Source organism: Panthera onca, chromosome A1, assembly GCF_046562875.1.
Source record: "Panthera onca isolate mPanOnc1 chromosome A1, mPanOnc1 haplotype 2, whole genome shotgun sequence".
Lineage (NCBI taxonomy): Eukaryota > Metazoa > Chordata > Mammalia > Carnivora > Felidae > Panthera > Panthera onca.
Genome location: NC_138339.1, coordinates 133,447,560 through 133,462,496, shown reverse-complemented (window position 1 = coordinate 133,462,496; position 14,937 = coordinate 133,447,560). Strand labels below are relative to the sequence as shown.

The following is a 14,937-nucleotide window of genomic DNA, read 5'->3' as shown; positions in this document are numbered from 1 at the left end:
ACGCCTGCTCTTACCTTCGTCGTCTTTGGGGCACAGCTCACAGGGGTCGCCCCAGCCCTCTCCTGGCATTTTACTACAGCAGCATTTTGCCTTAGTGGTGTTGAAGGCTTTGGGTACAGAACACTTTCCATTTTCGAAGTTGGTGAAGCAGAAGCTCTGGCGGGTATCTAGTCAAGAGAAAGCAAACATCACAGACCTCCTTCTTGGTCATTTAAAAAGATGGAATACTTTGTGTACAACTTTCTGACGGAACATTTCTCATGGGCCGAACACTGGATGCAGATGCAGATGAGGTCAGCAGTGAAAAGACAGGTCTGGAAATCCCCCAATGCTGATTTCACATGCCAATTTAAATTGACCTGTCTATAAAATTTTACATACTTATCTGAAATGTTAAAAGTGTTTTTATAACGTCCCTAGGAAATCTGAGAAATTACACTCAGTATTAAAATTATTTCCGTATCTCTTCTATTGTTATGTTATAGCCTCACAAAAAAAAATTCATGTAAGTTTCAGTAAGTCATATCACATTAAAAGCAATTCATACAGCAGAGTACAAAAAATTCGGTCCAACGACAAATGGAACAGTGAAGCAAAAACAGTAATAATAATGATAAGCAAATGAATGAAAATAATTTTTCAGTATGAAATTTAAAAAACTGGAAACAGGGTTGAAAATTCACAGTACCTTAAAAGGTGTCCAGTACATTTAGTGTTGAGACCTAGATTTTTAACGCAGACGTAGTTGCCACAAACACGTACTTTGTAGTGACTAACACTAGCATGATGGTTTACTGTCTATCTGTGAAGTTCCTAAGGTCAAATTATGACACAGAAGTCATTCCAAAGCTTACCAAAGCATCTCCGTCCATTATCAGACAATACAAAGCCAGGCGGGCAGATGCACTGGAAGCCCCCAGGGGTATTGGTGCAGGAACCAAACAGACAGATGTTGGGATCTTCGTCGCATTCATTTATGTCTGGACGACAGCAGGAGAATGTATGAATTCAGGCAAATCAATACACTGTTCAGTCTTTGAAAATAAACAGTTTGTCCATACTACAATAACCCACTAGCCATTGATTATTTAATACGAAACACGAATACATAATGTGTATCTATAACTTGCTCTTTAAAAGTAGACTATTATTGCTTCAAAAGTCAAAGATTGTATCCAGATTCAACCAACCATATGGCCCAGAGAGCCAAATAGAATTCTAGCTCCTTGCAGTGGATCCCTAGGGGTGTGTGTGTGGCCACCTGACATGACCAACTGTTCAATATCTTCCAAGTGTCACAGCCTCGGATGGTCTCCTTCTCTCATGCTCCTCTCTGCCATCCGCCATCCAAATTAAGATCCCCGAGTCATCTTTCTTCTTCCCCCTGACCTTTTAACCTTATGCAGGCAGCATGTGACCTGTTCCTTCAGCCTCCTCTGTGAATTCGAACTCAACCTCACCTGCTGCCCAGAATACCGTGAATCTCCTAATAGCCTGCCGCATCTCCGTCTAGTCCCTTCACAGGGCCACCAGGCTGTCTTTCTAAACCACACATCTGCTTGAAAATCTGTGCCTGCTGGAACCAGGATGACTCGGACGTGGGTCTGAGAATTTCATCATTCCCACTCATCCCAGAACGGTTCCTTCAAATAAGGATTCCTTAGCAGTGACATTTGGCCTTTGTTTCATTGGAAGTGCTTACTGAGTTGTTTTATGTAAGTGAATAGACATTACATAATTCCAGCCACGTGAGACTGTAAGTTCCATGGGGACATGACCTATGGGTCTGTCTGGGTCACTGCAGCACAGCTTAGTCTAGCACGGTGTCAGGCACATACTACCTTTTCCATTTGTATTCAGTCTTCTGGGTTGGCCACTTGATGCCCCTTACCACACTCGAGTTGGCTGTGTTTGCCAATAGCCTCCTCTGTTCTGTTCCTTTTTTTGGTTGTAAATTCCTATACAACAGTTAAGAACCACCCCAAGTGTCACCAATCCATTGTGATGGGCTTCCCTGACTTTCTTTTTGCCCCCACCACCAACGTTCACAGCCTCACCCTGAGCTCTCTCTGCCTTAATGTACCTCCGGTGCAGTGTCTGACCCAGTGGATTGCAAGGGTATCTTTACACAGTGGGTTTACTTACAAAACAGATCTTTTCTTTTCTGCAGTAGGTTACCAAAGGCAAGGGCTGTATCTTTTTGTAACCCCAGCACCTAAGAGGTGCAAGGTGTTCACTGTTACGTACAGTGAAAGTTGTCATCAACTTGTATGTGTATACAGGTGTAGTAAGTATATGTTCATGTTAAGTGTGTATATGGTCACATTAGAAACCATTTCATTTGGAAAAATTGGTAGAAGAGATTCTAGCCTGAAGGAAATAGTCTTGCAGTGCAGTTAATTAAAAATGTACTTTTCAGAAATGCAAAATAGGAGCGTGGCTAACAGTAAGAAAAAAATTGTTCTGCAGTTTAATAAAATGTTACTAAGTCAGAGATTTCTTTTTTTCCACAAAGAGAAAAAGCAGCTGAGTCTTTCTGACACAAAGAAGCATATGTATCTTTTCCCTCCTAATGGTGGACATACCACTGCCATCATTGTTCCACAAAGGGATGTGTTATAGGAAAAATGAAGAACTGAGATTAAATACGGGATAAAGAAAATGAAAGGATCTTAAACTTTTCAAGAAGGTTTTTATTAAGACGCTTCTAGGATTTATTATCTTTTAAGTATTAAAAACACTAGGCAATTTTACAGCGCACTACACAGATCAAGAAAGGGAAAAGATATTAAGGCCAAGCTGGTAAGACTAGGGATGATATCTCCACTATATGAAATCACATGGACTGAAAAATAATTAAATTTGATCAAGTAAACGGTTTCCTTCAGTTCTGTCCATATAGGTCCCTTGAAAGTGAACAGTACAGCTACAAAGAATTTTTGTTTAATTGGACAACTACAAGGCAAAACAAAACAAAACAAAAGCAAAAAACCCTCAGCGATCACTTCATGTTAGAAGAACCACACCAAGATGGTGCTTCTGAATTTCAACAAGACTGTAAAAAATAATTTGTATAAAAGTGAAATTAAGTAACTGTAAAAAGGTCGGCCTTCATCATGTTCACCAGGCAGTTCTGGAACCCACTTTTGATGTGGTTACAGTGTTCTTGTATGCTGGAGGAGTTTCAGCATAAAAACATCTGTTATGACAAATGGATTATTATTTTCTGTTTTGACATGAGGCCTTCCCAAGGAAAAAAATGTCTCAACGGCATGGTCAAGATTTTCTGCTCCACATTTCTAGGACTCCAGACACCTTTAATAGCTGTTTTAAAATTGGTTGCCAAAGATTACAATTTTTGTAGACTCTCTTTAAATTCAGGAGAAAGTCTCTGTTGACATTTGGAAAAAAGATCAGAGTGCACTGAAAATTCTCTCACTAGTATAGCATTTCTGTTCATGACCAGTCCCACATCCCTAAATTCTTTATCCCTACGTTCAAAAGGATTCTGATGGTTCCACAACGCAGATGTAGTCTGCTACACGTTGCATCCCCTAGGTCAGCCTGCTTGCACTGGTTTGGATTTAGTATACTTCCAAAGGGTCTTTACCTGGCCTGTCTTAGACCAAACAGCTCGTGGACCTCGGAATAAATGTTAACCTTACCGATGCAGTTCTCACTTTTCACTTCATACCCCGGTGGACAGATGCACCTGAAGGACCCTTCCAAATTCTGACAGGTACCAGGAGAACAAGAGCCAGGAAGGGCAACACACTCATTAGTATCTTTAAAGAGAAAGGAGAAAAAAAAATGATTTAACTATGAGATGACTGCTGCCAAACGATACTAACATGAATTCAACTTGCTCTCTCTGATCTGTCAGGTCACTATGGACAAATTTGCCCTGAGATACTCTTTTGACATCTTGAGTATTACTCATTTGGCAAGAGGCTAATTTTCCTGATTTGTTTCCTTCGTCTCCTTTTATGGAGACATGGATAGCCCCAAGCTCTCTTCCAATAAAAGCAATGCAGACAAGTCATTCCCAATTGTTGGCGTTGTCCTTACACCAAAATTTCCCATGGTATCTTATTTTCGCCAAGTGATCAGATGATCCCGTGACATGTGAATGGAGTTTCCAGGTGTGTGTGTAGGGCTGGGGGAGTCACATCCTTATTTAACAAAATACAAAGACTTTTTATTGTGTTGCTACTTACCTATACAGTTCTTGCCATCTGGAGTAAGTTCATAACCTTCATTACATAAACACTTGAAGGAGCCAATTTCATTAAAACACCGTCCATTTCTGCACACCTGACCAAAAAAGGAACTGCACTCATCTATGTCTGTAAGCAAATGAGAATTAGCTTTCAGGGAGAGCTCTTACATGCATATGATGTTACACGTTGCAATGTCAAAGCATACTCATTGGTATGCATTTACAAACACGCTTCACTAAAATTCCTCATCAACACAGAGAAAAATGGCTCATATTATAAGGATCATGTGACTAAGACCATGTAGATCCCTACTATATCTCAACCATACTTTTTGATATTAATATAACAAATTTATAACCAGATAAAAACTGAAGGTTTACATGTAGTGAAGACTTCCATTCTTTTCAAATGAAAACTATTTCTTTTCCTGGAGACAAGAACGTATACAGATTTAACCTGACAGCCTAGTTTGCAGTTGACTTTACCTGGAGATAAGCTGACTATATTCAAAGGACAAACAATGGGGCGTATTAAATACAGAAAAATACATTATATTAAAAATACTCTAGGACTGCTGACATGTGTTTTGCTGACAAAATGCAGAATCTGAAAGAAAAAACATCTTAAGTTTCAGTTCAGCTTAGGGCTGACTGCATTTGAGTACTTTTCTCAGTTGTCTGAAGGCTGTGCACTCTGATCAGAGCCACAGCAGTGTGTCTTCAGCTCTCCCTGGTTGTACAAAGGATCTGAGAAACTAGAGACAAGAAGGTGGTACTTGAAAAAATGTCCAATTAGCTCTAAATTTTGTTCACAATGGCAGAATTTTGAAAAAGAAAAAACAAACCAAAACAAAATTGAGAAGAGCGTGTTTTGGGGTAAATCAGAGGTGCATTTGAGCTGTGCTGATCCCATCATGGTAGAAAGCCGGAGACATTATAGGACCAGGTGAACAAAGACACATTAGTTGGGACGCACCAGCGCAGTGCCTGACACGTGGTCAACATTTATTTGTCCTTTCTCTTGCTGTGTCCTCCATCAACTTCAGGAACCTCCCCTACTCACTGCCAACCCTTGTTTTAATCGTTGTCATTTAGGGGTAAACAATACAATCCTGTACCACGCAGAGCCGATACTTTTTAAGTTTCCACTGAAAATTTACAGTTGTTCAACAGTTGAAATCAAATAGGTTTCTGAGGGCTGACCTGGACACCTAGCCACTGGCTCACCATTTCTGTGGGAAAAGGCATCTGTGGCTTCAAAGGCTGACAGAAAATAAAAAAAGTTTCAAGACACAACATGTTTTTAAGTTGGAGACTCTGTCAGTATTCGAATATAAATCAAGAATGCGTTGTTTGAAATACTTGGAATAACACTGGAGCAATGACAGGTCTATCTTCGATCCCATTTAAGGGGTAAAAATAACTTCAAACCATAGAGTAATCCCAGTAGATTTACTATCGTCTTCATGGCTTCCCCCCTGTATCGATGGATTGACAGAAGTGCTGAACACAGCAGATTGTCCTGTGATTATTTAAGCCAATACTGTGACTTCAGTTCAGTGGAAATGAGTCAATGTTATTACAATGCTTTTCGGCATCTATCTGCAACTTCAGGGATAAAAACATTTGATTTACTCTGGTTTTATTCCTTATTCCAGTATATTATATGGACATAAATAGAAGCAATAAAGGACTGAGAACTTACCCAGGCAATCATTATTATGAGTGAGTTCAAACCCTGGGTAGCAGAGACAGTTATAGGATCCAACCGTGTTTTTACAAGTCCCGTTTCCACATGGATGTCGCTCACACTCGTCAACATCTACAAAGAAACATTGGCTCCAAGGAATTCAAATTTTTAACTAGAAAAACACAGCCTGTTAAAGATTTACATTTTTAAAAAGTACAGAGTCACTTATATCTTCCTTATTCAAAACTTAGGAACCCCTATTTATTTCGGGAAAATGAGCATGAGGTGGAGAAAACTCTAAGTTATAAAATTATAAGATGCGGTGCTGCTGAGTGACTTATAGGCTCATATAGCTAAGCAAGCATCCCCTTGAGTGCAGATGTTTTAACGAATGGGTTTGCTTGTCAACTTTGTAAGGAAACCAGTCTTCTGAAACCCTAAACAATTTGTTCTATTAAGCATTATCAACACCACTCCCCCAGAAATTTACATACATTAATTTGATCAGCACAACACAGACAAATTTTAGTTTCCTAAATTTTATGAGTTAACAGAATCCACACTGAAGATGTCTACTATAACTCATTAGTATTAGCCTTCAAGGAATGGAATTTAAAAAAAAACGTTTAGAAAGGACTCTTCCTAGAAGAGAACAGATTCCCTACACAATGAATTCCAGGCTGTGCGAACTCTTCCTCTATGCAAAAAAAAAAAAAAAAAAAAAAAAAAAAAAAAAAAAAAGTAATGTTTCTTAGGAAGAAAGCTTTGTTGAAGAGTAGTATTATGAAGGAGTCTCACTGACTTTCATCATTAATGAATTATTAGAATCGAGGGCCTATTTTCTCCATATAAATCTCTGAATCAAATCTCATGTATTTTTTAGCAAATCATGTTATCTCTCTTACAGAGTACAGTCAGGAGAAGCATGCGTGAGCAAGCATTCTCAGAAAGTTCATGCAAATAGGGCTAGATCCTCTATTGTCTTTTGCACAGCATCTCCTAGAGAGTTTTTTCCACCACCACGGCCCAAGTCCACAGGGGAGGTCATAGGAGACAACGTTTTCCGGGCAGTCCTTGTTGTATGGATATGTCATAAAGGAAAGCAGTTCTATGGTGCTGAAATCTGACATTACTTTTCAGATAGGTAGTATCTTCAATACCAAAATAGTAGATGCATAACTTCAGCTTTTCCTAAACTGAGAATGCGCTAATTATACATAGCCAAGTTTTTAATGTAATTTTCCTCCTTCAAGTGCAAAGCAGGGAGAACTGTTTGGCCGAGATAGAGCCCAATGTCGACATCAGATTAAAGGAGTTACACTGAGTTCCAAGGGTGGGCTCCATAAGGGCCAGCCAGCTTATCTGCCTTTGCAATCTCATCACCTGTCAGCTCAGCAAGTACTTACTGAACATTATTACTGCTCAGTTACCCATTACATTAGCTATGGGGACATTTTAGAGAGTTTTGGTACATTTCTTCCTAAAAATTTTTTTTTAAGAGTTAAAACACAAAAGAAGTAGGTAAGTCCCATGTACTCAATGATTTTGGGAAAAGGTGTATAAGATGTGTGTATGTGTGTGTCTACATATTCATCTCAACCCTCTTGCTCCTACTACTATTACCACTCCCTTGCATTCTTGCAGCTGGAAAGGTTTTCTTAAATGGGACCAGAGAATGGCAAAGGGCCACTGGGTACTGTGGGGACGTCCACATAACCTGGAGTGTCCCAGAGTACGTGGTAAAGTGTGTAAAAGGCATCTGGGCAAAAAGGCTGTAAACAGTGAAGCAGAGAACAAACCGTGGTGTCCCCCTGCTTGCAAATTTTACATTCAACAAAGGCATCAACGGTTTAACAGAGCTAACTTTTGGCCAAGACAGTTTCTGACAGAGACGTGGTAGTCAGTCACAGCAAGTGGCTGACCCATAGTCTCTTCTGGAGTCTCAGGTCACTTCTCTCCTGGAACTCAGGTCCTCCTTCTTACCCATGCACATGGTCTGGTCCTGGGAAGCTTTAAAGCCATTGTGGCAGATGCACTGGTAACTTCCTTGCAAATCCACACACAGGCCATGACTGCAAACATTAGGAATTTCTAAACATTCGTTGCGATCTAAAACAAAAAATAAAACACATGTTAGACATATCTGATTTTTATTAAGATTCCTTCATTTTTTCACAGGCATGTTTCTATAACCTGCTACTAATTATTACAGACAGGCTGAGAATGAACCATAACAACAGCTGAATCAAAAAAAAAGCAAGGCTTTAAACTCTCCAAGACTTAAAAAAATTAGGCAATTCTTACACGGTGATGGGTATCTCAGGGATACTATTTCATTTTAGGTCTAATCTTTAGAAAATCCAATTGAAGAGGTTTCTTTTACCTAACCAAAAACAAACAAACAAACAAAAAACTAAAATATATGGCAAAATAGTTCAATATGAATGAAAAGACTTACTTAGAAAATCATTTAAAAATTATCTCTGAAAATATTTTTTGGTAGGAAAGCACGGACAATTGCTTAGTGCAGGGAACACAGAATGCTGGGCAAGGAGTCGGTCTCTCTCTCACCTACGCAGGCTCCGTTGGGGGACAGTTTGAAGCCCGCGGCACATTCGCAGCGGTAACTCCCGGGGCTGTTGAGGCAGTCTGCGTTCCGCTGGCACAGATTATCACCGTTGCTGCACTCGTCAATATCTGAAAGAGCAACAGTTCCATTTAAAGAACTTCCTCACTCCATTACTATGACATTCACTTCACTAGTTTGGTGACCCGCTCTTCAGTACTGTAGAAGAAACCATAAAAATCGGAAAACCGTCCAAAAATCATTTATGTCTACCAAACTTTCCTGGCTAGGGGGTCATGCATCATTCAGATTACCTTCACAGACCAGGAGCAGGTCATTGTAACTGAAGCCCGTAGGGCATTCACAGCGGAAACTGCCAATCTGGTTGATGCACACGCCGTTGGCACAAATGCCTGGAATCTCTTTACATTCATCAATGTCTGAAAATGAACAGATTCGGTCAAATATATGCGGCTCTGCTTAATGTATTTATCATAAAAACCTCTGATAATGTTATGGGTATGCTGGAATGAGAACACACACTCAGTGTCACAAAAATAAATTTTAACACTGATATGAATGATATCTGAATTTACAAAAGCATGTAAGGCCATATAACAGCCTACTTCTCTTTAAACAGTGTTGGTAAAATAAGTAGCTGATCAATATATCAGGTGATTTTACTGTCAATGTAGTAAATAAACTTCCTAGAGAATCAAACTTCAAGTTACGTTTCGGGCTCCCCTAACTGCTGCTACTCATGTAATGATGAAAGCTATGTGTCCTTAATTTTCTGTACCTTGTTATATACGTATTGATAATGGAGACTTAAAATTATATTGCTTACTTAGTCTTTGAGGAAGAAAAGCAGAATGAACAAGAGAAAGTACATTCAGAAAAATTATTGTGGATCATTAATAATTCTTCAAATTCCAAGGTACATCAGTAGAAAGGGACACCAAAAACATAAACATATCCTTAAGGAAAAGAGAAACTGAAGGTTACAATATAGTGGATTGTTTAGAGTCTTCGTGGAAAGGAAAATTAAGGTTTCAGTAATGGAATAAAACCATTATTAACACTTGGGTCGAGTCTGTAAACATGTTAGGTCTTTCTTGCCTAACTATATTAGATCAGAATCCAGATTATTATATTTCAAGGCACTTTAAACTTTAAAAACACTGAACAGACTTTTAAATAATGCTACCTATAGGTATTAAAATAAACATAATCTGGAAGAACTTACCAACAGCTTTTCCAGTGTGAATGTCAAAGGTGAATCCAGGGATATTTCCACATATGGTCTTGAAGTCAGCTTTAAAATATAAATGAAACAAATGCACTCTTAAAATTCTCAAACTCATTTCAGGTAACATTTTACATACTATTGCTTGCACTGACAAATATATTTATATTACTCACAAGCATACATTTTAATTTCAGTTATATTTACTCACTAACAGTACCAGCTTCTGCGAGAAGTAGATCTAGGCGTTCTTTACCATTATTTTCATCATTAACTTTTTACTGCTCTTGTGTTAGAAGGAAATCATTACAAGACTCAAAATATCTACTTTAGGCATTTAAATTCTTCTGTTCTTTGGAAATGCAGATCTTTAATAATGGTCCAGTTTATTCACACTGGAAAACCAGGTTAGGTTAGGAATTTAAAAAGGAATTAAAAATTGCACATAGGCAGAAGCGTGCAAAAAGTCTCACAGTGTGAAACAATGAGAAATGAATGAGACATGAATTTTGTCTTATTTTTTTAAACGTAAATGTCTTGTTAAAATATGAAATTTGAGGCATCAGAAACAACGCATCATAGAATAAAACAGAGACTATAACAGTTATTCCTATACATAATCTGCCAAACTAATAGAAATTTAAAATTCTAATCTTTTTAAATGTCTTCTTTTTAAATTTATTTATTTAAGAGAGACAGAGACACAGAGATGGAGGGGCAGAGAGAGAGAATATCCCAAGCAGGCTCTGCACTGATAGTGGGCCTGGAACCTACGAACCATGAGATCATGACCTGAGCCAAAATCAAGAGTTGGGTGCCTAACCAACTGAGCCACCCTGGCACCCCCCAATTTTAATTTTCTAATTTCTACTCTGATCAGATTGCTTCTGATGCCCATGGTGACACATGTGAGTAAACCTCCTGAAAACCATACTGGGTAAAACACATATTGTATACTACCTACCAAGTGCTATCAACGGAGGATCTCTAGGTTTCATCCACCAAAACTCACTGAGTATCCACATCACATGCAGGGGCACACAATAAATAGATGCTCAATTCAATGGTGTCTAACTGCCTGCCAATGCACCAATTATAATTTATATGCATCCTCTCATTTACTATAACCATCTGAGTGAGTTACTGTCATTTTTAATTTATTATCTCTATTCTATATATGAGGAATCCATGTCACAAAGGAGAAAAGGATCTGCCGAAGGTCAGATAATAGCAGAGCTTCAATATAAATACAGACCTGTCCTCTTACACCTAAGCCTCACCCTATACTTCCTCTTACAAAAAGTGGTATTTAATTTCCCAAATCAGTGATCTTCAACCTCGTGATGGGAGTTTTCAAATTAGAGAATTGTAAAAATGTTTCCATTTGTTTTTTTTTTGTTTTGTTTTTTGGAGGAAAACTATGGCAAGCGAGTTATGAACATCCATTTGCCCACTGATTTAGAGCCGCTGAGAAAGACTCCACAGGTCACTCTTCATCATTTTTCTCCTTACCTTTCATTTCATCCCCACATTAATTATATCATTATATTAAATGGAACATTTAAATATATACATACCCTAAGCAATACCTGGCCACAAATGTAAAATCGTTTCTTATTTGTCCTATTGGTTCAAAGTTTAGTATCAACTATTAAACTAAACAGTATACAACTATTAAAAGTAACCACTTCCTACATCACAAAAGAGCTTGAATGGGCGACAGTTTTAGGATATTTTTTTGGTTCTTGTAGCTATTCTCTTTTAGTTTTTCTTTCAAAAGAATCTGAGCTTCTGAGAAAAGTTTTACCACATGAAGACAAGTTTTATTTTCTGCCTAAAAATTTCAGATACATTTGGGGAAAAAACACATAAGAAACATGTTGGCAATAGGTTGCTTTAATGTACAGTTTGCTTGTCAAATCCTTTTTTTTTTTTTTTTTTTTTTGCATATTTTCAAGACTGAAACTAAAACAATACTTAATGAATTTGATGGACTTGAAGTTACTGCAAGTTTTTAAATCAAAATATTATACCTTCCGGGTTGAGCACAATGACAAATAGTTGCTCAATAAATATGTGCTTGATGAATAAATGAATAATCAACTAGTACAGTGTAAAATAATGAATTTAAGTGGACCGGGGCTGTAAATTTTAGCTGTTTAGCAGTAGAGCCTGTTTTCAACATCCCAGACTTCCCCTCAAAAGGTATGCCAGGAATCAGTATCTGAGCCCCTAGAAGGGCCGCTTGGGAGACTGGCCGTATGATGTTCCTGGACGTTCTCAGAACTAAACACGTGTGGTTTTAGTTCACATTTGCTTTTTACTATGTGGTCACATAGGTGTGTGTGTCACCGGCCTGGCCTCTGGCAGAAGCATGAGCTATGTGCTCACCTGTTCCTGGTGTTGGGCACGGCTCACAGGGTTTGTTCCACGCTTTGCCCACATTGTACGTGCAGCAGCACATCCTCTTTGTCACATTAAAAGGCAATTCATTCTCACAAGTGGTTCCGTTATAGCTCCGGTAGCAAAAGCTTTTTCTCATGTCTATGTGCAGAAAAACAAGCCAACCAGTCACAATCATAGCAGGAGGCAGCTAATAGTGGAGTCCACATACCTGGAGACACCAAACCTTCTTGATTAATAACTCCAGAATATTCCTCGGTCATTTGGAGGTATCTTAAAATAATTCTTTAAGTTGAATATAAATTACTTCTAGGTTAACAGCTACGTCTCCTGTTTTCAAACAGGGGATTTCATTTATAATTTTCTTAGGAAAAAAATTAACAGGTATTTGTTTCTCTACTCAAAGGCATTTATTTAATTTTGAAAGTAACACATATTAAATACATATTTTATTTTAAACATTCTACTATTTGTAAAATAATGTTTACTTTACATGAATGGAAAACAAAAATTATTTAGGAATAGAAAATCAAAACATTTGATGAAATGTTGTATATCAGACTTAAGCTTTTTAAAAGGTAACTATATAGTCCAAGTTCAAAAACATAATACAGAGTCAGAAGTGTATAAGACTTTGAGATACTTCATCATTCATAAACACCTTCCAACCTTTCTGAACAATAATTCTGAGACACAAGTGCCTGAAATACAAGTGCTGGCTGGGAAGCTAACAACCGTGACCTAATTATTCTCTGAGACCATTACCTACCCATGCAGTTGTGGCCTCCATTGACCTGCATGTATTCAGGCGGGCAAATGCAGGTGTAATTGCCCAGCGTGTTGTAGCAGGTCCCAGGCCCACACACACCAGGATGTGCAAAACACTCATCAATATCTAGAGTGGGCAAGAATATCCATTAATTGATGAAGTTATTTTTCCATGAATTTATATTATTTAAACTACTAAACAAAGTATATTGCTGATTCCCCAAATCCCTATTTTTTTAAAAATTATAATTTAAAGCAATTATACTGAAAATACCCCCCAAATACGTATTTACATGGCAAAAAGTGTGTCTTTTTCAAAGAAAAAAAAAAATGCCAGTGTTAAAAAACACAGACGATCAAAAGAAATTTTTCTAAAGTGGTAAAAATAATGTGAATGCTCCTATTTTTTCAAATAAAATTTTAAGTGAATTTTTTTTAATGTTTATTTATTTTTGAGACAGAGACAGAGCATGAACGGGGGAGTGTCAGAGAGAGGGAGACACAGAATCTGAAGCAGGCTCCAGGCTCTAAGCTGTCAGCACAGAGCCTGATGTGGGGCTCGAACTCATGGACCGTGAGATCATGACCTGAGCCGAAGTCAGACGCTTAACCGACTCAGCCACCCAGGCACCCCTTAAGTGAAAGTTTTAAGTGAAATTCCATATCCTTCAAATGGAACTGCTTTAAAGCTTACTGTTCACTTACATCATTTAAACTAGTACCAACTTTAAAATGAATGCAGTTAGGAAAGCCTTTATCTTTTTTTTAATTTAATAGGTGACCCACAGTGTCACATCACTTTCAGCTGTACAACTGAGTGATCTGACGAGTTTATACATTATGCTATGTTGACTGCTACCATCTGTCCCATTACACTGTTACTACGATATCAGTGACTGTATTCCTTATGCTGTGGCTTTAACTCCCTTGACCTCTTCATCCTGAAACTGGAAGCCTGTATCTCCTTCTCCTCTTTACCTAATTTTGCCCATCTTCCCACTCCCCTGCCTTCTGGAAAACATCAGCTTGTTCTCTGGGTTTATAGGTCTGAGTCTGAGGAGAGCCTTTATCTTTACAGCTCCTTTCAAGTGAGTACCCCATTCACAGATTCCAGAAGTATCACAGATACTAGTTATTCTCTTTATCAAATCATCCTTCTTCCAGAAGCATTCACCTAACACGTTCTAAAACAAAGGTTATGGCATTTTCATATTTCTGGAGATGGGGAGAGACTCGTATACTCTGGCGAGAGGGGGGAGAGGGAACGCGGTTTGAAACATGGCAGACGACGTGGACCAGCAACGAACTACCAACACCGTAGAAGAACCCCTGGGTCTCATCAGGCTCAGCCTGGATGAGCAAATTTATATGAAAATGAGAAACCAAAGAGAACTCCCACCCAGATTACATGCTCATGATCAGCACTTAAAAATGATATTGGGAGATGTGGAAGAAACTATGACCACTACAGAAATTGATAAGGAAACATACGAGATGTAGAAGTCAACAAAACGGAATATTCCAATGCTCTTGGTCTGGGGAGTTGCACTAGTTGCCTCTCCATTAACAGTTGGCTGAGACAAAGCATTTATTGTGTATGGAATATAGGAGATGTTGTAGGACTGCCTCCTTAAATGTAAAAGGCATTCAAAAGAGAAACTCCCCTAATTTCTGACATTAAGAAATTTTTATTTTTTTCCAACCCTTTCAGTAAATGTAATCACCATGAAAAAAAGAAAGGTTACAATGGAAATGATTATATTACATGTTTAATGTTCATTTTTAGAAGCGCTCATTCATTCATTCCGCAAATAAACATGGAGATTCTATCCTTAGAGCTCATAGCTACCAAGAGGACCTAGATGTGGGCCTCTGACCAAGAAGCTCCTAGTCCCATGGGGAGAAGCCAGGCCCCTGAGAGGAAGATTACTGTGCCATGTGAGAAGGGATGAGATCGAAGCAAGAAAGGCATCAGCATAATCTTTGAATGTCTTCTTCCTATGCCTTCTAACATTTAAAAATTAATGCAAAATAATAACTTAATA

General features: G+C 38.3%; 1 protein-coding gene and 1 pseudogene across 2 annotated transcripts in view; one reads left to right on the top strand and one right to left on the bottom strand.

Moving 5' to 3' along the window:
* Nucleotides 1-14,937, bottom strand: part of FBN2 (fibrillin 2) — a 255,985-nt gene that overhangs the window by 33,345 nt on the left and 207,703 nt on the right. For both annotated transcript variants that reach the window (XM_060636228.3, XM_078451361.2), the window contains 11 exons: nt 12,894-13,019; nt 12,113-12,265; nt 9,722-9,790; nt 8,790-8,915; nt 8,481-8,606; nt 7,893-8,018; nt 5,925-6,041; nt 4,218-4,346; nt 3,666-3,785; nt 855-980; nt 15-167 (listed from right to left, as the gene is read on the bottom strand). In XM_060636228.3, the coding sequence (XP_060492211.2) occupies nt 15-167; nt 855-980; nt 3,666-3,785; nt 4,218-4,346; nt 5,925-6,041; nt 7,893-8,018; nt 8,481-8,606; nt 8,790-8,915; nt 9,722-9,790; nt 12,113-12,265; nt 12,894-13,019 (1,371 nt within the window). The remainder of the gene's footprint in view (nt 1-14; nt 168-854; nt 981-3,665; nt 3,786-4,217; nt 4,347-5,924; nt 6,042-7,892; nt 8,019-8,480; nt 8,607-8,789; nt 8,916-9,721; nt 9,791-12,112; nt 12,266-12,893; nt 13,020-14,937) is intronic.
* LOC132681590 (U6 snRNA-associated Sm-like protein LSm3 pseudogene) lies at nt 14,124-14,470 on the top strand (annotated as a pseudogene).